At 51.1% G+C, this 26248-nt stretch overlaps 1 protein-coding gene across 1 annotated transcript in view; it reads left to right on the forward strand.

Annotated features, from left to right (window-relative positions):
* LOC146869537 (proteasome subunit beta type-7-like) overlaps positions 1-25913 on the forward strand; it is a 71979-nt gene extending 46066 nt beyond the window's left edge. The window contains exons 4-8 of the mRNA XM_085604157.1: positions 8947-9087; positions 12458-12573; positions 19592-19650; positions 22915-23066; positions 23501-25913. Of these exons, the coding sequence (XP_085460283.1) occupies positions 8947-9087; positions 12458-12573; positions 19592-19650; positions 22915-23066; positions 23501-23612 (580 nt within the window). The 3' untranslated portion in view covers positions 23613-25913. The remainder of the gene's footprint in view (positions 1-8946; positions 9088-12457; positions 12574-19591; positions 19651-22914; positions 23067-23500) is intronic.
* The last annotated feature ends 335 nt before the right edge of the window (positions 25914-26248 follow it).

A 26248-nucleotide genomic window follows, 5' to 3' on the forward strand; every position in this document is an offset into this window, starting at 1 on the left:
TTGAGGCCATCGCCATTACACAAGACACTGTTCATAACCTCCAACATCTAGCGGGCATTGAGGCCATCACCATTACATAAGACACTGTTCATCACCTCCAACATCTAGCGGGCATTGAGGCCATCACCATTACATAAGACACTGTTCATCACCTCCAACATCTAGCGGGCATTGAGGCCATCACCATTACATAAGACACTGTTCATCACCTCCAACATCTAGCGGGCACTGAGGCCATCGCCATTACATAAGACACTGTTCATCACCTCCAACATCTAGCGGCCATTGAGGCCATCACCATTACACAAGACACTGTTCATAACCTCCAACATCTAGCGGGCACTGAGGCCATCACCATTACACAAGACACTGTTCATAGCCTCCAACATCTAGCGGGCATTGAGGCCATCGCCATTACACAAGACACTGTTCATAGCCTCCAACATCTAGCGGGCATTGACGCCATCACCATTACACAAGACACTGTTCATAGCCTCCAACATCTAGCGGGCATTGAGGCCATCACCATTACACAAGACACTGTTCATAACCTCCAACATCTAGCGGGCATTGAGGCCATCACCATTACACAAGACACTGTTCATAGCCTCCAACATCTAGCGGGCATTGAGGCCATCACCATTACACAAGACACTGTTCATAACCTCCAACATCTAGCGGGCATTGACGCCATCACCATTACACAAGACACTGTTCATTACCTCCAACATCTAGCGGGCATTGAGGCCATCAGCATTACACAAGACACTGTTCATAACCTCCAACATCTAGCGGGCATTGACGCCATCACCATTACACAAGACACTGTTCATTACCTCCAACATCTAGCGGGCATTGAGGCCATCACCATTACACAAGACACTGTTCATCACCTGCAACATCTAGCGGGCATTGAGGCCATCACCATTACACAAGACACTGTTCATAGCCTCCAACATCTAGCGGGCATTGAGGCCATCACCATTACACAAGACACTGTTCATAACCTCCAACATCTAGCGGGCATTGAGGCCATCACCATTACACAAGACACTGTTCATAACCTCCAACATCTAGCGGGCATTGACGCCATCACCATTACACAAGACACTGTTCATCACCTCCAACATCTAGCGGGCATTGAGGCCATCACCATTACACAAGACACTGTTCATCACCTCCAACATCTAGCGGGCATTGAGGCCATCACCATTACACAAGACACTGTTCATTACCTCCAACATCTAGCGGGCATTGAGGCCATCACCATTACACAAGACACTGTTCATAACCTCCAACATCTAGCGGGCATTGAGGCCATCACCATTACACAAGACACTGTTCATAACCTCCAACATCTAGCGGGCATTGACGCCATCACCATTACACAAGACACTGTTCATCACCTCCAACATCTAGCGGGCATTGAGGCCATCACCATTACACAAGACACTGTTCATCACCTCCAACATCTAGCGGGCATTGAGGCCATCACCATTACACAAGACACTGTTCATTACCTCCAACATCTAGCGGGCATTGAGGCCATCACCGTTACACAAGACATTGTTCATACTCTGTAAAATCTTGTCAGTAGAGGAGCCATCGCCAGATGTACTTCATAACCTTCAAATTCTAGTGAGTTTTGAACCCTTCACCCTTACACAAGACGCTCTTGATAGCCTCTCCACCACTTTGCAAGAGCCCACACCAAGAACCTCAGAACAATCATCAACAGCAAACTAGACAGGACTGCACAAGTCAACGCCGTCAGGGCGTCCCGTTTCCACACCCTGAAAATACTGAGGAAGATCTTCAAATGGCTCCCACGCAACACAAGAAGAATTGCCGCTCACACCCTTGTCATCAGCAAGTTGGACTATGAGAGCAGGCCCTATGCCCAGACCACCAAGCAGCTCACTAAAAGACTACAGACCACCCCGAACTCATCCTCAACCTCACATTACACCACACCTCAGAGACCTACTCTGGCGTCCAATACATAAACACGCTCAATTCAGACTTCTCACACACATTCAAGGCACTCCCCAACTCAGGCCCCACCTACCTGAACAGTCGCATCTCCTTCCACCAACCATCCAGACACGTCTGCTCCGCAGGACTTCTGCAACATCCCACGCGTACACAGAACCAGCTACGGTGGATGGGAGTTCTCTTACATAGCTCCTAAAGTGTGGAACGGCCTCCCACTCCGCACTAGAGCCTCCTCCGCTCTTCTTGAATTCTGCAAGAAGCTGAAATCTGGCTTTTCAATTCACCAACGTAGCATAGGCAGCGTTGGGCACACACACCTGCTCAGCACCAGGAAATCTGTGCGGGTGATGGCACAGGGCACAGTTTCTACCGACTAACATCTAGTGTGTACTGAATCCCTCACCATTCCACAAGAGCCGGCATAACTTCTTATGTTTAGGGAGTATCCAAGCCATCACCCTTACACAAAGACGCACTTTATACACTGCCGTATCTAGTAAGTCGCATCTCCTCCCACCCACCACTGGCTGCTGTATCTCTCCATATCAAGCTACCATTTAATGTTGAGATTTACTTTATTATTTAAGTGCATTCGGACATTTGTAGTCTCCGTTTCCTTCAGTTGAACCAACTAGGCTAACTCACCTGATAAAATATAGATTTGTAGATGGGTAACAGGGAATTTTCGGTATGTTTTTCACTGAGGGGTTGTGAGTGACGTCAAATAGACAATACGAGCGAAGCCTGGGAAACTTCCCATGCAAAGAAATTGTTGGCTATAAGAATATGCACCGGAAGGAACACTAGAACTGAGATTCGATGGGTGCATCCTTAGCTCCCACGTTTCACATTTCCTTGCATAGGTGGTTCATCCAGTCCAGTTCTTCCCGCTCTTTTCTAATATTCTAACTGGACTACGGGGCCTAGAATGTAAAAGGCGCACCAAGTGCGTTTGTTTACGAAAATATTAATTGTAAAATTGTATTTCTTGTGCAACACCGCCACCTGCCGGCTATATCTGAAAGAAACACGTTAGTTAGATTCCTCACCTTAGAATATCCCCAGGCGTCAGACTGGATCCGGAAGATTTTTCGTCAGCAATACCCCTTGCGCGTCGCTAGGCGTCGTCTGCGGCTCCGCGTCCGTCGTCGGCGTCGTGCGCCGGGATGACGTCGTCGGAGTACTTAGATGCCGCCCTCGCGCGCTGACGTCAGTTCTTCTTTTTTCCGCGCCAGTAAGCGCAGATCCGGGAGAGCTACCCCTTTTAGTCTTTTTTGACTAAATCTTTTTTGATCATTTTTGATCCTTGTCTGTCGACATCTGGTGCCGGTAGGATGCCTGGGTTCAAGGCTTGCGAGGATTGCCATCGACTGATGTCGGTGACCGATCACCACCGCCGGTGCCTCTACTGTTTAGGCCCCGACCACGACGCGGAGTCGTGCAACGACTGCCAGGCCCTGACTTCGAAGGCTAGGCGGGAGCGGTCCCGCAAGCTTCTCGAGCTTCGCCACTCGGCTCCGCGTCGAGCGCGATCCCGGTCCAGGAGGAGGTCCAAGGATCGCTCGCGGAGCCCTAGCCGACGCCACCATCGATCGTCCGGCTCCAAGTCGTCAGGTAAGTCCAAACGCTCAAAGAAGTCCAAGAGGCGACACCGCTCTTCGGACTCCCCTCGCCAGTCGCGCGACTCGGTCGAGGGTCAGGGTGGTTCCACCCCCGCGGCTCCGGCGGAGCCGCAGGCGCCGCGTCCGTCCCCATACCCTCCAGTCCCTGGGACTCACGCGACGCCGGCGGAGGTCAGTGCCTTCCTCTCGGCCATGAGGAGCCTGGCCCCGCCGTCGACGCCCGCTGGCGCGCCTTCGGGCCCCGCGGACTCGACTGGGCGACCTTGCCTGCCGGCGGCTCCGGCCCCGGCGCCGTCGACGACTCCGGTCTCGACGCCGCAGGTCCCTGCGGGGCCCATGCCTGGGCCCCCGTAGACGCCGGTTGACCTAGTCACTCCTCCACCGGCGCCGGCGACTGAACCACCGACGCCGCCACCGGCGCCGCCGGCGCTGACGCCTACACCTCCGGCGCCGACGCCTTCGGCGCCGACTCCACCCCAGTTTAGCCCTCCTCCGGACTCGGCACCGCAACGGCGTCGACCGACGCCGCATCCGGCGCCGCTTGAGACCTATCATCTCTACAGTCCGGTTCCGATCGTTGCTCCTGTTTATCAGGAATCGGAAGAAGGGGGCGACTGGGAGGGGTTCGAGGACCCTATGGCTGTTCAGTCACAGCTTTCTCAGGACTGGGCAGATGAACTGGGGGAGGCCAGTGGGCTGGACACCTCGCCGGACACTGGATTCACTTCTCCTCCGACTGTGGCTTCGGAGGAGGGTGCAGCATTTTCTGTGGTGCTGCGCAAGGCGGCCGCAGCCCTTGGGCTCGAGCTGCCTGCCGTGGCTGTGAGGACTAACATCCTCACTGAGGTGCTTCAAACCGCAGCAAGCTCCACTGAGCCTCTGCTGCCGTTCAATGAGGCCCTCACTGACGTTCTGCAGGGCACCTGGTCCAAGCCCTCCACAGTTCCCCCTGTGGATAGGAACGTTGCCAGGCGCCACCGCCCTGCTCCGGGCCACCCCAGTTTCCTGTCCCAACACCCCACCCCCGAGAGTCTGGTTATCCAGGCCTCTACCTCCCAATCCTCCTTCCCGACCGCTCCGCCGGACCGGGATTCCAAGAGACTCGAGCAGTTTGGCAAGAAACTGTTCTCGTCCCTTAGTTTGGGCCTGCGGTCTTTGAATACCGCCTGTCTCTTGGACCGTTATTCCCATTCCCTGTGGGATACGGTGGAGGACGTGCTGCCCCTGTGTCCGGAGGAGGTCCGGACACGTCTTAACCAGGCTTTGGCCGATGGGAGGGATGCAGCACGGCACGCCATACGATGTGGGCTTGACACCACGGACTCGCTGGGTAGGGCGATTTCCACCACGGTGGCGCTCCGCCGCCACGCCTGGATGCGGTCCACGTCATTTTCCGGGGATGTCCAGACCACCCCCATGGACATGCCCTTTGATGGCACTCGCCTGTTTGGTGAGAAGGCGGACAGTGCGCTGAACCGCTTTAGGGACTCCCGGGCTACGGCCAAGTCCTTGGGCCTCTCGGCTCCGCGGGCGCACACCTCCGCTTTTCGCCCCTTTCGTGGCCAGGGAAGGGGCGCCTCCTCACGTACGCAAAGCCACCAGCCGCAGAACCAACCTGCGCGCGGTCGCGGACGTGGTTTCCGCCGTGGCGGAAATGGAGGACGACGTGGTCAGCCCACCTCCACCCCGGCAGCATCCGCCTCAAAGCCCTCCTAGTCCGAGCTTTCAGGCCCATGCCACGCCAGTGGGCGGCAGAGTTCGCCATCACCTGCTCCACTGGCGGTCCATTACATCGGACAGGTGGGTGCTGCAAATCGTCCGAAGGGGCTACTCCCTCCCCTTCGAGACGACCCCTCCAGCCATGCCACCGCAGCACCACCGTATCTCGGGGGATCATTTGAATCTTCTCCGCGAGGAAGTTTCGGCCCTCTTGGCCAAGGGGGCCGTCGAGCGCGTTCCGAGCCCAGAAGTAGGTCGTGGTTGTTATTCCCACTACTTTCTGGTTCCCAAGAAGGGCAAAGGGGGCCTACGCCCCATCTTGGACCTCCGGAACGTCAATGCCTTCCTCCGAAAGGAAAGGTTCAAGATGCTAACGTTGGCTCAGGTTCTAGCTGCCCTAGACCCCGGAGACTGGATGGTAGCGTTGGACTTGCAGGACGCATATTTCCATATCCCCGTCCTGCCGGCCCACCGGCGTTACCTGCGGTTCACGGTGGGTCCCGAGCACTTTCAGTTTACCGTGCTCCCCTTCGGCCTCACCAGTGCCCCTCGGGTGTTCACGAAAGTGATGGCGGTGGTCGCAGCTCATCTGCGCAGATCAGGGGTTCCAGTCTTCCCCTATCTCGACGACTGGTTGTTGAAGGCGGGCTCGCCCCAGGCAGTCGTCTCCCACCTCCAGACTACGGCGGATCTCCTGCATTTGCTGGGGTTTTCCATCAACGTGCCGAAGTCACACCTGAGTCCCTCTCAGAAGCTCCTCTTCATCGGAGCGGTTCTCGATTCGGCGCAGTTCCGGGTCCATCCACCGGAACAGCGGGTCCGGGATATACAGGCCCTGATTCCCATCTTTCGGCCTCTATCCCGGGTTTCGGTCAGGCTAGTGTTGCGGCTTCTGGGGCTGATGGCCTCCTGCATCCTACTAGTGCATCACGCCAGGCGGCGCATGCGGGCTCTGCAGTGGGACCTGAAGTTTCAGTGGGCCCAGCATCACGGCAACCTGTCCGACCATGTCTTGATCTCGGAGGGCACTGCAAAAAAAGTTGCAGTGGTGGCTCACGGACCGCGAGTGGGTCAAGGGCAAGAGCCTCTCCCTTCCCCAACCGGAGCATGTCGTAGTGACGGATGCGTCCCTCCTGGGATGGGGTGGCCATATGGGAGAGGCGGAGATCAGAGGCCTCTGGTCTCCGGCGGAGTCTCGTCTCCACATCAACCTGTTGGAGTTGAGAGCGATCCGACTTGCACTGAAAGCCTTCCTTCCCTCTGTCAGGGGAAGTGTCGTGCAGGTGTTCACAGACAACACCACCGCCATGTGGTATTGCAACAAACAGGGCGGGGTGGGGTCGTGGACCCTTTGTCAGGAGGCTCTGCGCCTCTGGACATGGCTGGAACACCAGGGCGTCACCCTAGTGGTTCAACATCTGGCGGGCTCTCTGAACGCCAGAGCAGACGAACTCAGCCGCCGGTGCATGATGGATCACGAATGGCGTCTGAACTCCGAAGTGGCGCAAGGTCTCTTTCAGCAGTGGGGAGAGCCTTGGTTAGATCTATTCGCCACCGAAGAGAACGCGCAATGTCAGCAGTTCTGCGCGTTGGAATTTCCAAGGCGGCACTCGCTCAGCGACGCTTTTCGTCGCGAGTGGAGTTGCGGTCTGTTGTACGCCTTTCCGCCCATACCACTTCTGCCCAGAGTGCTGAAGAAGATCAGGCACGACCGGGCCCAAGTCCTCTTGGTGGCTCCGGATTGGGCACGAAGGTACTGGTATCCCGAGCTACTCAGTATGTTGACCGATCCTCCGATACGTCTGCCCCTTCGGGAGGATCTTCTGTCGCAGCAGCAGGGGACGGTCCTCCACCCGAACCTGTCCAGCCTCCACCTCCATGCGTGGAGATTGAGCGGCGGCAGTTGATGCCATTTGACTTGCCTCCTGAAGTCTGTGATATCATTCTGGCAGCCAGGCGTCCCTCCACAAAGACGGTATACGCCTGCCGGTGGAACAAATTTGTGGCATGGTGCACAGCAAAGGCTGTGGATCCCCTTTCCGCCCCTCTTTCTGAGGTTCTCCTCTTTCTTCTTTCTCTGGCCAGGCAGGGCTCTGCCCTGGGCACCCTGAAAGGTTATCTTGCTGCCATCTCTGCCTTCTTGCGGCTTCCTGATCAGCCTTCTCTTTTCAAGTCCCCTGTGGTTACACGCTTTCTAAAAGGCATTACTCACACGTTCCCTCCTGTCCCTTTTGTAATGCCTCAGTGGGACTTGAATCTGGTCTTGACATTCCTGATGTGCGCTCCCTTCGAGCCTCTTCACAATTGTCCTCTTCGTCTTCTGACTCTTAAGACTGCTTTTCTGGTAGCCATCACCTCGGCTAGACGGGTGAGTGAGCTCCAGGCTTTATCTTCAAAGCCTCCTTTTCTGTCTGTTCATCCGGACAAGGTTGTCCTTCGGCCTAGTCCTTCCTTTCTTCCGAAAGTAGTGACTCCATTTCATCTTGGGCAGTCTGTCACCTTGCCCACTTTCTTTCCGCCTCCGCATCCTTCCAAAGAGGAAGAGAGGCTCCACCGTCTGGACCCAAAACGTGCGCTCTCCTTTTATCTGGACCGCACGAAACAGTTCCGGGTGGATGACCAGCTTTTTGTTGGGTACGTGGGCGCTAAGAAGGGGAAAGCTGTGCACAAACGGACCATCTCTCGGTGGGTCGTTTTGTGTATCAAAATTTGCTATTCCTTGGCTAAAAAGGACCCTCCTGTTGGGCTGCGCGCCCATTCTACTCGGGCCACGGCGGCTACTACTGCCTTGGGACGGGGAGTCCCTTTGCAGGACATCTGTCAGGCGGCAACGTGGGCTTCGCTACACACGTTTGCTAGGCATTATTGCCTTGACAGCCAAGTCCGGAGGGATGGCTTCTTTGGCCGTTCTGTCCTCCAGGACTTTCTGGTGTGATCTTGGTTCGCAGACCCACCACCGGGGATGGTATTGCTTGGGTATCTATTCTAAGGTGAGGAATCTAACTAACGTGTTTCTTTCAGATGAACAAGTTACTTACCTTCGGTAACTATGTATCTGTAAGAAACATTAGTTAGTTAGATTCCTCACCGACCCACCCATCCTCCCCGTTCTGCGAACTGACATCTAGGGTTAAGGTTGTCCTTTCAGGCCCCTAGATTTTATTTTTGGCACCAGTGTCGGTCTTTGCATGGCTCTGCGTTCCTGGCGCGGAAGGCTATGTACAAGAACTGACGTCAGCGCGCGAGGGCGGCGTCTAAGTACTCCGACGACGTCATCCCGGCGCACGACGCCGACGACGGACGCGGAGCCGCAGACGACGCCTAGCGACGCGCAAGGGGTATTGCTGACGAAAAATCTTCCGGATCCAGTCTGACGCCTGGGGATATTCTAAGGTGAGGAATCTAACTAACTAATGTTTCTTACAGATACATCGTTACCGAAGGTAAGTAACTTGTTCTTTATGCAACAAATATGACCTCTCAAACCGTGTGGCCCCATACTGGGACATGTCAGTGCAGCAGAGGCCCGCATCCAGAGACGGTGTTTTGAGGTGAGTTTCTGATACCCGACACTGTGCGCTGACTCCTGTTTTCTTGCACCCCCGCACAGCTGCTGCGGAGCCGGTGTGGCGGCGGACGCAGAGGTGACCACACAGCTCATATCCTCCAACATGCAGCTGCACGCCCTCTCCACCGGCCGCACCCCCCGCGTGGTGACCGTCAACAGGATGCTGAAACAGATGCTGTTCAGGTGGGTGCCAGGGCAGGTCCGGGCCCCCGAGCCCAGGAAAATATTTTATTCAGCGAAATCATACAGACTATACAGTCTTTCGCAGTCTAATCTGCTATTACAAGTTATGTCGCTTTTCTAGCATCACAGCTGCTTCGAGGCGCCCTGGGGGAATAGAAAAGCGAAGCAAGGGTTCAGAGGGAGAGTGTGAGGAAATGTAAGGAGTGTGGGAATAGGTACGAGGGAAAGATAGGATAGCAAATAGAAAAGAAGTGAACGAGGAGGGAAGGAACATCAGAGAGTATGGAGAGCTGTATTTCTTATGCTTATGGTATGTGGTATTTTCTTGTATCAATAAAGTTATTTGTATATCAAGTGTGATGTAATAAGAATGTATTAGGTCACTGCGCTCTTAGATCTAGAACTCCTGTTGAGTTTGTGTCATTCTTTGCCTGTCTTCACCTGGAGCTGCCGTGGGTCTCTGTAACAGTAATAACTTGAATACTTACTTGAAGTCTCAGTTTTTGCAATTCACCGGGACACCCTCTTACACGTGGAAATACGGAGGGAGAAGTGAGACGCGGAGAAAAGGAATAAGTATGAGAGGGATGGAAGGAATGGCCTAGATTAGAGTAGGAGGAACTGAGGGGCAAAGCAAGGGATTGAGAGGAAAAAGGATGGAATTAAGGGGCAAGAAGGGTCTATGAGAGGGGGGCGGGGTGTGAGAAGTTAAAAGTTAAGTGTCGGCTTGATGCAAAGCTAAGTAAGGTACTTGTAAAAACCACAGAGAACTTTCTTGATGTTTATACCACAACATGGCTTGCGCGACATCTGACTGGTGTCAGTCACTGGTGCCAAATTACAGGACGCCTTTAGCGGTTATCCAAACTGAAAAAGCCTATACTACTAACGTGTGAAATTGATTCTGGAAAGAGTGTTTATAGCTGTCTTCATCGATTTAAGATCATTTCAGCTATGAATGCTGTTTGACATGATTCCTGCTAACAGGTATTCTTGCCCATCTATGCGGTCATTACCTTATATACTGCAATTGATAAAACAAAATAGATGGTGTACAATAATGCTAATCCTTCCATTAATTGCTATCAGCAGTTATCCCTTTCATTGATATTTGCATATAAAATTATCTGCAGACTAGGAAAGAAGGATTGCAGACAAAGAACACTCCTTCCCCCGATGAAGACTTCAAAAAGTTATAGCATAGCCAAAAAATCAGTTTGAATGTAATTTGCAGCTAATCTTCTCTTCTGTGGCTGTTATGAAAATGAGATAATGTTTCTTTTCATATACAGTACTACAGGGCTACTTTAAGAATTGACTAAATTACCTCAAAATTACTTTTTTTGATCTGTGTGGAATGGTGACGTGTTTCAGTCGTGTTAGGGATTGTTACGTACATTTGTAATATGTTTGTCCAATAGATTCTGATACTTTGAAAAATTTTCTTTGGCCTTGGCCATAATATATGTTGATCGCGCCTCCGAGAACATTATGGTATTCAAAAGAATAGAGGTTATTTTGCCACCCTAGGTATATGAACTTATGAATCATAGGTTTATTGTGTAGGTAAAGTGGCTGGAAAGGCTGAAGTAATTCCCCTTCCAGGATGGGAAGGGGGACGTATTACTCCCACATTTGATGGGGTGAAGATAAAGGGCTTTTTGCAGTGAAAATAAGTTTTTGAAAAAGTGATTTTGCACTGAGGGCTCCATTCCCTCTGTAGGAGTTCTGTGCTATATAGGTTCCGCACAGAGATTAGTAGCCTGTTGGAAATGCCGCAAGACATTCTCACTAGATCCCTGCATATGGCTGATCTGTCCAGTCACATGATTGGGAATATCTACTATAAAAAACGGATGGAGTTTTCAGTCTGCCGGACTTGCTGTGGAGTCCTTCAATTTCTGGTCAAAACTTACAAAAACTCTGGTCAGCGTCATTCGGCCTCTTGTGTAGCATAGTGAAGCCTTCATGGCTACGCAGAAACCACCTTTTTACCTTACATATTTACCACCTTTTTACCTTACTATTCTCCCCTCAGATTATCTAAATTTTCTGAGGGCAATTCAGTGGCATGCTCAAGGTGTGGCCTCCTAGCAGCATCAGACACTCACATGTTCTTTGATTGCCCTAGACTAGAGTCATATTGGGCAGCTATCAGTAATACTCTAACCACATCACTGGGTGTCCAGGTTAACACAGACTTGCCTCTTGTGATCTTCGGGATTTTGGAAGGAGTTCAAAGTGCAGCCAAAAATGTGGTGTTCTATGCGGTGCTGTTGGCAAGAAGGGAGATCTGCAGGAAGTGGAAGGATTCGTCACCCCCCAACTTTAGTGAATGGCAGGCTTCCGTTTTGTACACATCACGCATGGACCTTGCTAGGTCTGGTAATCAGAGCAAAAGGGCTTTCTGGTACTTGTTATCATGGGTACACTGAAATATCCGGGTTTTTTTTTTTTTTTCCCACCCCGGGTCCGATGATTACTCTACTATGGTGCCCCCCCTGCCTTTGCACCATGTGATTAGCCGGTACCTGGTCCTAGCCCGGGTTGACTTGGCTGCCACCCCTACCAAGGTTGCCTATAAGATGGTAACCGGTTGGTTCTTTGCCTTCTAAGATTGAGACTGCAATAGCTGAGGGATATCGGGTACCCATTGAATCGTTTTTCTATCCCTGCCAGTTTTTCTATGAACTGAGACAGCTGTTTGTATGTTAATCTGGTCTGGCATTGAAACCATGGTAGCAATGAGGACGAAAAAAAAAAAAAAACCTGATAAAGTAGGTTTGGTGATGTAAATCTCCGCCCATAGTTTTACGTTTTTTTGAAAATGTGGCATGTGTTGGGCTCACCTAGAAGTATTCTGGGCATTCCTCTTAAAAAAGACCAGACTAGACTTGGAATTTATTTCTGTGAAATTGCTTGTGTTGCTGTTGCCTGCTAGAGACAGCTTTGACTGCTTGCCCTTACTGCCCACGGAGAGTCAAGTGTACAACGGGCAAAAACAGCAGACCCGGGCGCTGGTAGTAAATGACAGATGCCAGAGTAGATACTGCCAGTAACTACTGACTGATATGGAGCACAGACCTCACACGTCCCTGTTCTGAGATTTAAGGAATGCTTGGTAATGACGACACCGTCTTCTCATTTACCCCCCCCCCCCTTTGAAGTTGTTCGTCTAGTCGTTGTATGTTGGCGCTGTACAACCCAGCACTGGGAGCTGAGGCAGGCATGCTCTTGGTCACCGCGTCCTCCGTTTAGATCCAAGTGGCTGCGTATTCCATGTGCAATGGTGCTTTAGCACAGGTCGAGAAGCGATTAAGGTCATGCATGTTCTTACTTCTGTGCTTATGACTGCCCTTCTCTGCCACAGGTACCAGGGCCATATTGGCGCATCTATAATTGTGGGCGGCGTGGATTGCAAGGGGTCCCACCTGTACACCATCTACCCCCATGGATCCACCGACACACTTCCCTTCGTTGCCATGGGTAAGACTTTCTTTCCTGTACTGTAAGCATGACTGAGGTGTTTGAGTAATGGATAGTGCACCATGGTGGAGAGAATGCCATTATGACAATGACACAAGTAGACATAGTAGCTGTAGAGACTTATAGCTAGATTAATGCACACTAATGGATGGACGTGCATAAGAGAACGAATGACCGACCGAGAGGCAGACAAACACACACGGCCATGGATGGAGAGATGAGCAGACACAGAGACTGGCAGATACACCGTTTGATAGACCACAAATTCATAAATGTAGACAGATCAGACATACATACTCTACCTCTGGAGCTGTCTGTCAAGAATTCCTGTCATGCGAGGGGAGGAAAACGGTAACCAGCGTAAACGGACTACATCTCCCAGGATGCTTAGCGGTTGAGAGGTTATGTAAACAGGAGAGCTGTTACATAACTCAAGGAAAACACGCCCTTATGTAAACAGGAGAGCTGTTACATAACTCAAGGGAAAACACGCCCTTATGTAAACAGGAGAGCTGTTACATAACTCAAGGGAAAACACGCCCTTATGTAAACAGGAGAGCTGTTACATAACTCAAGGAAAACACGCCCTATAAAGGGAGGAACCGGGAGGTACAACGCTGTCGGATATTGTGTTTACACCGACGTACCTGCTTCGTGAAGAGCAGTGTTCCGGAGTGGTCCTCCAGTAAGGCAAGAACGGAGGTAGGTCGAGTCGTTACTCCCTGGGCCGTGTCTTGCCCCATCGTCACCTGTGAAGGACCCGGAAGCTCTACCGGTCAACCATTGAGCTTCGCTTTTTGACTCGGCTGAGTAAAAGCGCAGTGGCGCTTTTGCTGGTTGGAGTCGTAACTCCCAGCCCGACCAGAGATACAGGGACTGCCAGCTGTAACGCACACCAGGAGGTGTTTGCCGCGTTACAGACTCGGAAGTCCACAGGATCGATCGAGCGGCTGCTCTCGGTTCAGTCTTCTTGCTTTTGATTGGGGTATCGGTGACGCATCACCAGGAGGTGACTCCGCGTCCCGGTGCAGTCTGAGGAAGAGGTTGAGCGGCTGCTCCCTTCAGGTAGAGACCCCGGCTGGGTGTTTCCCTGACTCCTCGATTCTCCCCAACACTCTTCGTGCCCCTCACAGCCTACCGATTGGCATTGTCGGCCATTTCATTTCTGCCCTCTGTTGGCATACGCCGGGATCGGCGTATATGCAGAGGACGGTTAGGACCATCCGTGCTGTGGGCTGGTAACGTACTTAGCCTGGAGGATTCCAGTGACTATAACTTTTGTTTATTCGTTGTATTGTTTTTGCCTTCATTAAAATAACTAACCCTTCACAAGTGGTTGCGTCCTCATTATCGTGTCTGTTAAACGATCCTGAGACGTTCAGGGCGTTACAAAATATCCGACCGTAATAACACTAACTGTCTCCCGGTCGAAAACAGACATGGCAACACTTGATGATGTGCTGGCTGCTTTAGCGACCGTGCAAGTTGAAGTGGCTGCCTCTAGGCAAGAAACAGCCGATGTAAAAGCCAGACTGGATGCTATCCAATTGGACCCGCTCACGCCCAGCACCTCCCTCACGAACCAGACCCCTGCGGTAGTAGTGGAAATGCCGGTAGCTATCCCCTTGGCAACACCAGAGAGGTACAGTGGGGATCCTAACACAGTGCAGGTATTCCTCACACAAGTGGCGCTACATTTATCGTGCAAACCAAAGGCGTTCCCCACGAGTCAGGCTCGTGTGGCTTTCCTTATTTCCTATTTGGCTGGAAACGCGGCACAATGGGCCGTACCTCTGGTGAGCAGGGACGACCCCATCTTATGTGATTGGGGTGCTTTTCGCGAGGAATTCCTGAAGGTATTCGACAGAAGGGCTGACTCGTACACGGCGGACCGTGAAATGCTTGTATTGAGTCAGGGATCCAACGACCTGGTGCAGTATCTCAACGCGTTCCGAAGGCTGGTTGCGGAAACCAAGTGGCCTGTTGCTAAACAGACGGCGCTCTTCCATCACGGGCTGTGCGATGAGCTCAAGGACGCCGTGGCTCATATTGACCCTCAACCCAAGACATGTGAGGGCCTTATCAACCTGGTATTACGGCTGGAACATAGGCTAAGTGAAAGAAAGGGGGATCATGGGAGAAAAGGAAAATCCCTTCCATCCTATGTGACGGTGGGGAGTCCTGAAACTTCCACCACATCCAAGGGAGAACCCATGGACATCGGCGCAATACGAGCGAGCCTCACAGCCACGGAGAAAGAGTCACGCCGTAAACAAGGATTGTGCCTATATTGTGGCAAAAAAGGCCACTACGTACGTGAATGCCCTGCCAAACCGAAGACGTCACGTTATCGGGCCAACCGGTCGGTAACAGCCGTGGTGGACATACCGGCGGAAAACTAGAGGACTCCCAGACCAAAGAAGGGGCATCTCGGAGTCACTCATCCATCCCTTCACTTTCCAACTCGGTCACTAAGGGACAACGACACCTGTTTCTCACGGTGCACGTGGGAGTGCATGACCAGTGGATACCCGTTGTGGCCATGGTGGATTCAGGGGCCACTGGCATGTTTATGGACCACAACGAGGCATGCAGGCTAGGGCTAGTGCTTCTTCCCAAAGCTGTACCCGAAGACGTCTATGCTGTAGACGGAAGGCGATTGGTGACGGGGCCCATCGGGCAGCACACGGGGGTCCTTCCGATGAGATATGGGAGGGACCATTTGGAACAAATCGATTTTAACATCATCCGAGCGCCCCAATATGGCGTCATATTGGGATTGCCGTGGCTACAGAAACACAACCCCTCTGTGGATTGGCAAACACATCGCATCGAAATGACGTCACCGTATTGCATCCTGCATTGTGGAATAAGAACGGAATCCCTTGACGCAGATGAGAGCGGGAGTCAGACGGTGGCTACAGCGGCAGAAAAAGATGTGGCTCTCCCCCAGGCTTATCACAGTTTTGAGGATGTATTTGATGAGGTGAAGGCGGAAGTGCTACCACCACATAGACAGTTTGACTGCCAGATCGACCTGGTGCCAGGGGCCAGCGTTCCCAGCGGCAGGCTGTATGCCCTGACGGAGCCTGAAAACGTGCATCTCCGGGGGTACCTGGATAAACTCCTCAAGCTAGGATTCATCCGCCCGTCCAAGTCTCCGGCCGCCTCGCCACTCTTCTTCATCCCGAAGGCTAATGGGGAGCTGAGAGCCTGTGTGGACTTTAGGGCATTGAATGCGATAACCATAAAAAATCGGTACCCCTTGCCTCTCATCAGTGTACTTCTGGAACAGGTCAAGAAAGCTCGTATCTACACCAAGTTGGATTTGAAAGGGGCATACCATCTGGTGCGCATGAGGGACGGAGACGAGTGGAAGACCGCCTTTAAGACCAGGTTCGGCCTTTTTGAGTACCTCGTCATGCCGTTCGGTCTGTGCAACGCCCCGGCAGCCTTTCAGTACTTTTTGAATGAGGTATTCAGAGAGGAGTTGGATATCTACGTGGTCGTATATATCGACGACATCCTCATCTATTCATCCAGTGTGGAGGAGCACGTACACCACGTCAAAGCTGTGCTCCAAAAGCTGAGGGAAAACATGCTGTTTTGTAAACTCAGCAAGTGTGACTTCCACGTCACATCCGTGGAATTCCTCGGAGTGATGCTGAGTCCAGAGGGACAGGAGATGGCAGAACGAAAGATCAAGGCGGTGAAAGAATGGCCGGTGCCCCAAAGCGTGAAGGACGTCCAAAGTTTCATTGGCTTCGCCAACTTTTACAGGCGGTTTATAGAAGGATTTTCAGGATTGGTGGCCCCAATCACACAGCTACTGAGGAAGTCCAAGGAGTTTGTCTGGTCCCCTGAAGCGAACAAAGCCTTTGAGGCCCTGAAAAGCGCCTTTGGTAAGGCGCCGGTGTTGGCTCACCCCGATCCGGATCTCCCCTACGTGGTGGAAGCGGACGCATCGGATGTGGCGCTGGGGGCTATCTTGTCCCAACGCAACCACGACACAGGGGTGCTTCATCCCGTTGCGTACATGTCCCGCAAACTCAACGACGCCGAACGCAACTACCATATTGCGGAGAAGGAGCTTCTCGCAATCAAGGACGCCTTCACCGAATGGAGGCATTGGTTGATGGGGGCAAGACATGTGGTATCGGTGTACACGGACCATCGGAACCTACAGTTCATGACGGCCACAAGACACCTTTCTCCCAGGCAGCTGCGGTGGATGATCTTCTTTGCGGGGTTCAACTTCCGCATCACATATCGGCCGGGGACGGAAAACCGGAAGGCGGATGCCCTGTCCCGTCAATCTGCAGTTAAGGAACCATTGCCTGCGACCGAGCGTTCCATCATTTCCCCGAGGATGGTATTGGGGGTTATCCAACCGGATACTTTCCTGAGGGGAATAAAGAGAGGGATCAGGTCATTCGCATGGCGGAGGTGGCTCCTCAGTCACAGAGAATGGCAGCTGAAGGACGGGATACCCCTGAAGGGCAGGTGCCTATTGATACCCACGCCTAGGCTAAGGAAACAAGCATTCATCTGGTGCCATGACTCTCCATGCGCAGGTCATTTGGGCTTTGAAAAAACGGTGGCTAGCATGGGACGGCATTTCTGGTGGCCAACCATGAGAGTGGATGTCAGGAGGTGGGGACAGGAGTGTCCTACGTGTGCTACCATGAAGGCCGACCATGGCCGAACCCAAGGGCTCTTACATCCACTTCCGACCCCGGATAGACCATGGGATAGCATATCACTGGACTTCGTGGTGGGCCTACCGGTAGACCAGGGGATGACGGCAATACTGGTGGTGGTGGATTACTTGATGAAAATGGGGCACTTCATCCCCTGCAAGAGAGTCCCTACGGCCGGGGAATTGGCGTCACTACTCCTAAAGAATGTGGTACGACTGCATGGATTACCTGGGGTGATCGTGTCGGACCGGGGGTCGCAGTTTACTGCGCAATTCTGGAAGACTTGGTGCACTGCGCTGCATGTTAAGACCGCCCTGTCTACCAGCTACCACCCTCAAACGGACGGCCAAACCGAGCGCCTGAACCAAACGCTCAAACAGTATCTGCGATGTTTTGTGGACCAGGGCAGGGAAGAATGGGTCGACTTGCTATGGGTTGCAGAGATAGCCTATAACAACGCCACTCACAGCTCCACACAGTCATCTCCGTTCTATAGCAACTATGGCCAACATCCCAGGTTCTTGCCATTTCTACATCCGTTCAGAGAGGACAGGATTCCCGCCACAGCGGACAGGGTGGCACACATAAAAGACACGTTGATGCGCTCAAGGGCTGTCCTAATAGAGGCCAAGAGAAGATACAAGGCTGCGGCCGACAGGAAGAGAAGGCCCGGGCCACTGTACCGCACTGGAGACTACGTCTGGATATCCACAAGAAACATGAGGTTTCGAAAGAACAGTGTGTTCCATCCCAAGTACATGGGCCCCTATCGAATTACCAAGTGTATGGGTCCCGTGAACGTGAAGGTGTGCTTGCCACAGTCGTTGCGGATACACCCTGTCTTTCATGTATCATTGCTCAAACCAGCACCCTCCAAGCCGTCTGGGACACCTAGGCCGGTATGCGTGGAGTCGGAGGTGGAGTATGAAGTGTCGGGCATACGGGCGTCCAAATGGCGCAGGGGGAAGCTGTGGTACCTGGTTGCGTGGAAAGGCTATGGCCCGGAGGAGCAATCATGGGAACCGGCTGAAGGGGTTCATGCTCCGCGCTTGGTCTCCTTGTTCCATCGGTGTTTTCCTGCCAGCGCTGGACCCGTGGGGAGCCGCTGAGAGGGAGGATGTACTGTCAAGAATTCCTGTCATGCGAGGGGAGGAAAACGGTAACCAGCGTAAACGGACTACATCTCCCAGGATGCTTAGCGGTTGAGAGGTTATGTAAACAGGAGAGCTGTTACATAACTCAAGGAAAACACGCCCTTATGTAAACAGGAGAGCTGTTACATAACTCAAGGGAAACCACGCCCTTATGTAAACAGGAGAGCTGTTACATAACTCAAGGGAAAACACGCCCTTATGTAAACAGGAGAGCTGTTACATAACTCAAGGGAAAACACGCCCTTATGTAAACAGGAGAGCTGTTACATAACTCAAGGAAAACACGCCCTATAAAGGGAGGAACCGGGAGGTACAACGCTGTCGGATATTGTGTTTACACCGACGTACCTGCTTCGTGAAGAGCAGTGTTCCGGAGTGGTCCTCCAGTAAGGCAAGAACGGAGGTAGGTCGAGTCGTTACTCCCTGGGCCGTGTCTTGCCCCATCGTCACCTGTGAAGGACCCTGAAGCTCTACCGGTCAACCATTGAGCTTCGCTTTTTGACTCGGCTGAGTCAAAGCGCAGTGGCGCTTTTGCTGGTTGGAGTCGTAACTCCCAGCCCGACCAGAGATACAGGGACTGCCAGCTGTAACGCACACCAGGAGGTGTTTGCCGCGTTACAGACTCGGAAGTCCACAGGATCGATCGAGCGGCTGCTCTCGGTTCAGTCTTCTTGCTTTTGATTGGGGTATCGGTGACGCATCACCAGGAGGTGACTCCGCGTCCCGGTGCAGTCTGAGGAAGAGGTTGAGCGGCTGCTCCCTTCAGGTAGAGACCCCGGCTGGGTGTTTCCCTGACTCCTCGATTCTCCCCAACACTCTTCGTGCCCCTCACAGCCTACCGATTGGCATTGTCGGCCATTTCATTTCTGCCCTCTGTTGGCATACGCCGGGATCGGCGTATATGCAGAGGACGGTTAGGACCATCCGTGCTGTGGGCTGGTAACGTACTTAGCCTGGAGGATTCCAGTGACTATAACTTTTGTTTATTCGTTGTATTGTTTTTGCCTTCATTAAAATAACTAACCCTTCACAAGTGGTTGCGTCCTCATTATCGTGTCTGTTAAACGATCCTGAGACGTTCAGGGCGTTACACTGTCGCTAGATGATGAGGGGTGACTTGTCACTAGATGCTGGTTCTTATCCGTTCTCATCTTGCGGCCACAGGTTCCGGATCAGATGCTGCCATCGCTGTATTGGAAGATCGTTTCAAACCCAACATGGAGGTGAGAGTTTCTCCTCATGTAGCAATGGTTTTCACTAATGTCGCTTTATCACCCAGTGCACAGAAGCAGGGGTGATGATTGTGCTGCACATATGTGGTAATTCACCAGCGCTATCAGTATTACAGAGGGGGCTGCGGGCCCTTCTGTAATGCCAAAGTGCCCCAGGGACACACAAAGCGGTGGCACACGCCTGTGGTAATACGGCCTCTGGTGTAGAGATCTTTGTAAAGCCTACTGGTCACCAGTTTTCAGCCCTGGAAGGTTAACTAAGCTTTAGATCTTTCAGAAGCTAACAAAATGGACACTATTAAGTTACGAATAACACTTTTTATTTACAAAATTCACTTTGAGACGTGCAGTGTATAAATATTTTATATTATAATATAATACAATGTGACGCTATATTATATATGCTAATCTCACTTTGAGATTATTTGTATTATCAGATGCATGCTGAAGTCAGAAATCACCTGTAATATCAATATTATGTCACTTCTAATAACTTTGTATTAGTTGCATAGCCATGATTTGAATTCCGACTACGGACTTGCAATTTGAAAAGACACGTCATCGTGTTGTTGTTCAAAAAAACTTTCTTCCAACCCGGTTGTCGTGAGCAATTTTCTCCACATATCTTTGCTCCTTTTGCCATCCAAAGCCCTAGAAAAGCATATTCATGCTCAGGGTTCTTCTTTGTTGAATTCAAATCTTTCCTGGACTCTTAATTAGTCTGGTTTAAGACCATTTCATAGCACTGAACCTGCTTTACTGTTTGTCACTGAATCTGCTTTCCTGTGTCACTGAATTTACTCTCCTGTGTCACTGAATCTGCTTTCCTGTATGTCACTGAACCAGCTTTCCTGTATGTCACTGAATAAGCTTTCCTGTATGTCACTGAATCTGATTTCCTGTACGTCACTGAATCTACTTTCCTTTCGTGTATGTCACTGAACCTGCTTTACTGTAAGTCACTGATTCTACTTTCCTGTAAGTCACTGAATCTACTTTCCTATATGTCACTGAATCTGCTTTCCTGTACATCACTGAATCTACCACTGAATCTGCTTTCATGTATTTCACTGAATCTGCTTTCATGTATGTCACTGATAATCTTAAACTTGCAGTGGATCGGGGAGTCCTGGCTCCCTAGATCCTCCTGGATATCTCGGCAGCTATTGTGTCCCATATTATTCTTCTGCTTTGTCTTGCATATTGTGGCTCATACTCAACATTGATAAGACTTATAATTATTGCCACCCCCAGTGCATGGTCAGCTGCTTTATGACCACCTGAGGCGGAGAACTCTACCCTCCCATACTTACTCTGTCAAAAACATGGGAGCTTGCTTTGATCCCACTCTGCCATTTTGCACCCAGCAGATTCTTTCATCTTCAGGTCATCCAAAGTATTATTCTTTTTCTTCCAAAGGACCCCCACAGTGCCATGGTACAGTCCATTTTTATGTCTGAGCTTGAACATGCATCTCTCCTCAGCCTCCTCTGCCCTGCCGCTGTCTCTTCTGGTGCCCGCTCTTTGCCCTGGTTTCCTTCGGAAGTGGTCAGCGTCTGTGGTCCTCTGCCTCTGTTATGGGGCTTGTCATGGTTTAGATCCCAAACATATTTTGAAAAAAACAAACAAACTGGTCATGTATCAACCATTCCACACCCGATGCTCTCAGGCTCAACTGTATTCCAAAAGTCCATAAACTCCATCCTGAATGCAGAAATATTGACTTTCCGGCCACTGGTTGCGGGTATCATAAAGCCAGGATCTCATCATCAGGTCTCCTGATAATGATCCTAAGTTTTTTTGCATTCCTGATTCTGTGCACTGCTTCCTCCATTAGCTTCAGGACACTTTTAGTGGTAATAGCGCGCTGTATAATTGTATATTGTGTTTATCAAGTGGAAGTCATGTGCCGGCAGGACTAGCAAGTGCAGCAGAAGAGACACTGTGCATGCTGTCCCCTCGTAGACATGCCATGCGGCACAAAGTTGGAATGGAGTGGGAGGCTAAGGGCCAGGGTGATTGCTGGGTAAAGTCTGTGGTGTAGAATTTAGAAGCGAAGAACATCTGTACTCATCACTGCTAAGTAAGATCATGAAATGGGCAGATATTTCTCCCTTCTCAAACCACCAAAAAACCAGACGCATGTGTCACTTACTCCCAGCACTATCTGATGAACCAGTCCCCAGCAGAGCTCTTGTAAATAGCCAAGGTGAATGCCTGATGATTGCAGATTGCCAGATGTGGTTGTGGGAATCCGTTTTGCTATGTCTGCTGCGGGCTGGGATTGATGGGACAAGAGGCCTAGTGCCTATCAATCAATCAATCAAAGACATTTATAGAGCGCACTACTTACCCGTAGGGTCTCAAGGCGCTGGGGGGAGGGGGGTGCCGTTACTGCTCGAACAGCCAGGTCTTCAGCTTCTTCCTGAAGGAGAGGTGGTCTTGGGTCAGGCGCAGGTCGGTCGGGAGGGAGTTCCAGGTCTTGGCGGCCAGGTAGGAGAAGGACCTTCCTCCTGTTGTTGCTCTTCGGATGCGGGGGACGGCGGCGAGGGCGTGGTTGGCTGATCGGAGGTGGCGTTTGGGAGCGTAGAAGTTGATACGGTTGTTGAGGTAGCTCGGGCCTTGGTCGTGTAGGGCTTTGTGTGCGTGGGTGAGGAGGCGGAAGGTGTTCCTTTTGTTGACGGGGAGCCAATGCAGGTCTCTCAGATGTCCGGAGATGTGGCTGGTACGTGGGATGTCGAGGATGAGTCTGGCTGAGGCGTTCTGGATCCGCTGGAGTCTCTTCTGGAGCTTGGCGGTGGTACCGGCGTAGAGGGCGTTGCCGTAGTCCAGTCAACTGGTGACGAGGGCCTGGGTGACGGTCTTCCTGGTCTCGGTGGGGATCCACCAGAAGATGTGTAGGATGTTTGGCTTCTCTTCCCTCCACACCATGTGATTTCTTTGAGTATAAGCCGGGCTGTCCCAGCAGAAGGTAAGTGAGTGAATGTTGATCTACAATACTATTGTCTGGAATACGAAGCTGTCCCTCCAGCATGTGTGTGATAGTAGATTATTCCTAGAACGCGTCTCTCCGCAGTACAACTCTGCATCTCTTTTCCTAATGTGTGTTCCTGGAGTTGTACTTCTCTTGCTTACTGCTTTGCCTTCAGACTCCCCACGGGTACACAGGATCACATAGAAGTGACATCCAATTTGACTACTTCTATTGCCTTTTCTTCCCTTTTGCCATTTTTCGGTCCACTTCATCGCTCACAGCGTGAGGATGCCAAACAGCTGGTGCGGGAGGCCATTTCTGCTGGAATCACATGTGACTTAGGATCCGGGAGCAATGTGGACTTGTGCATCATCACCAAGGAGGGCACGGAGTCTCTGCGTGGGTATGACAGCCCAGGCCAGAGCGGACACAGGTGAGCCTGAAACAGTTCTGCTCCTGAGCATCTTTACTTACTGCATATCCCTAATAGACTCTTGGCAACGTGTAGCTGGTCTTTTCTTAAAGGGTTATAATTGTGAATTCTTCCTGTGAATTCTGCTGCGGGAAATGTTACCCCAGTATGTAGTTAGCAGTGCAATGTGTCTCCAGTGTGAAGCTGTGCTTCCCCCTTGTCTGGCAGAGCAAAACAGTAGAACTCTGATTGAGACCACAGGAGAAATTAATGTGTCTGAATATGCGGTTTTTTGGATCTTTTTAGATGGTGTTTGTACCTGTGACCCCTACAATTGCTCCATTTTAAGGAATCCTGTCTCCACCATCATAACAATGTGTTTCTGTGCTCCATGGATCGATGTCAAGTTATCACAAGTGTCTAACTCAAGCCCTCTGAACTTGTTGTTTTCCCAGGCTTGGGTCTTACCGTTACCGGAAGGGGACCACCGCAGTACTGACGAAGACCATCACGCCCCTGGAGCTTGAAGTAGTGGAAGAGGTGGTGCAGCCCATGGACACCGAATGAAATCCACTGTGAGCTTTCATCAGTCCTGAACGAGAGGTGTATAAATGAGTCTATCTTCCCCAGCCAGGAGCAGAGGCATGAATGTCCCCCAGCCCTACAACACAGGGTTGCAACTTTCTCAATCCTGTGCCAGCTGTAGGCTAGTGGTGTCTGGCTAGCTTGCTCCATCCAAGAGCTGCCTCTATGCAATGTCTGTGTCATCAGCCAGACCTGGCAACAGGTGCACAAATCTTTCTACCATCCCTTATCCCTTCTCTAAATATATGAGGTCTCCGCACATTATATCACGAGCTGCGTGACGACATGCAGCTCCGTCCATTCGTCTTTGAGCAGCCCTCCAAGTTATGCTGCTCTTGTCATCCTCCCTTACAGGTCAGAACCTGTGGGCTGGATTGTACACCTCTTTCAATCCACCTTCAGTCCTAGGCCTCTGAGGAACAGTTACTCCCATCCCCCATGCCTGGTCAGAGGAGCGCAACACTCCTTGGATTATCCACATGACCTGGGCCACAACTGTGAGGTTCCCTCCATTTTCACATTGCCATTAGAGGTGTGCAGCTCCTTCAATGCTCCTCCTCCCCTAAACTTAGAAAAGTGTTTTCTTTCTTTGAATCCACCCGCAGGTCCAGAGGTATACAGTTCAAGCTCTCCTCCCCGAGACACTGTGGTGCAGCTAACTTGCACTACACCCATGAGTCCCCATATGAAATTGCTACCCTCTATAGAAACATCACACATTTAGATTACATTACACTCTTTTTCTTTTCCTTGCTATACTTTTATTCAATTATTTTTAAAGGATTTTTTGATTAATTGTATAAAAAAAAATCTTATTTTAGACAAAATTTGACATCTTGTTGCTTTCAGGGATATGTACCACTTCCTCAATAGATAAATCCCAAACATTGTAATGGAAAACAAAATACACAACTAATATTTGATTGATTCACTGTTCTTCTTCAGAAATAGATGTTCGAGGCATATGAGCTGTAGATTGTATACTTGAGCATAGATCGCCATCTGGTGTTGGACTCGGATGTTTGCAGTTTGTTTTTGTCGAAGAGGTCTTTGTAGTCACAGGATAGGTGACTCCTCCTTATGGTGATTGTGCGCATGGGCATCGACTCCATCTCAAGATTGTTTATTTCCGCCATCAGGTTTGGATATAAACGGCTGCGCTTCGGGTCGGTATCGTATACGATTCCCCTTCGACGCGCAATCCTTTACCGCTCGACAGTATTGTTTTTGATCATGCTCCTTGACGCGGATCCAACACAAATTTCAACACCTTCGATTCCGGTCGTCGAGGCGGGCCGTTGGGCCTATCCGCGCCGTCAGGCCCTACAGCTAATGTAAAGAACTCCATTCAAATAATGCCCCCTGTGTGGTGCCAAATTCCCACACACTGATGTCCACGAGGTCTGTAACCTTTGCCTCTCTCCAGAACACGAGGACAAAGATTGCCCGGCCTGCGCTTCATTCATATCGAAGAGAACCATACGTTATCACCGGGCTCTACTTCACATAATGTCTCGATCCACTACCTCGGTGCCGGACGACATCTTCGATGCAGGCCCTGATGCTCCTGAGGAACAAGAACCACAAAATGAGGACATCAGCGTCTCCGAGACCGACGAATCAGAGGCCAAATATCAGATGGTTACTCCAGGGCAACGAACCATGAGTACCGACATCGACACCCCTTGCTCTTCTCAAAAACATAAGGCTCCGGTAACACCGTCACCTTCCGGCTCAGGTCGATACCTTGACAGAACTTCTGATGCCCCGCCTTCAGGCTCGGCTCCGAAGTCCAAAGACAAGCCTTCAGACGACTCAGGACCGAGCCAGCCACGTATCGGTACCGAACTATCATTCTCGGTACCGAAACCCAAACATTCGGCACCAAAATACCATCCGAATAAACCCTTGAAGCCGCAACCAGGCCACAAATCTTCAGAGCCGAAAAAGAGCAAATCTTCAGAGCCGAAAAAACTCAACAAATCCTCAGAGCCCCAAAAATCCTCGGAGCCCAAAAAAGACCATAAATCCTCGGAGCCAAAAAAGTCATCGGACTCCTCAGCTCCTCCAAAGCAAAAGTACACTAAAATTCCTCCTAAAGCTTCGGAATCAAGGCCAAAACAACCAAAATCATCGGTGCCGAACAAGGATACTGGATTAGAAGACCTATTTCAACCAGATCCAGTGGACCCTAAACAAAAAAACCTTCATATTGACCCTAAAACTGGTAAAATCAAAACAATTCTATAAAAAAAGAGACCTTTGAACACCCCAGCAGAACCCAAAATACCCTTAAAGAAGAGAGACATGGGAACGTCTCCAGCCAGGCCTTTCTCTCCTCCAAATATCCCCACTACACCACTTTACCACTTTCTCAAGCACACTCTCCAGTGCTTCCATATTCGCCTACACCACAAGATGGTGATGATGATCACCTTGAGTGTGGGAGTGGGGGAGGGGATGAAATCCCACAAGAGGATAATGATGATGACACTACTCTCCCTCCACCTGATCATTGGGAAAATTATGATAATCCACCAGACGCCCCAAATCTCCCCGATCCAGACTCCTACCCATCTAGGCCATCCCCCCAGATGACAACATAGGTTTTGCACAGT

Source organism: Triturus cristatus, chromosome 1_1 (assembly GCF_964204655.1).
Source record: "Triturus cristatus chromosome 1_1, aTriCri1.1, whole genome shotgun sequence".
Lineage (NCBI taxonomy): Eukaryota > Metazoa > Chordata > Amphibia > Caudata > Salamandridae > Triturus > Triturus cristatus.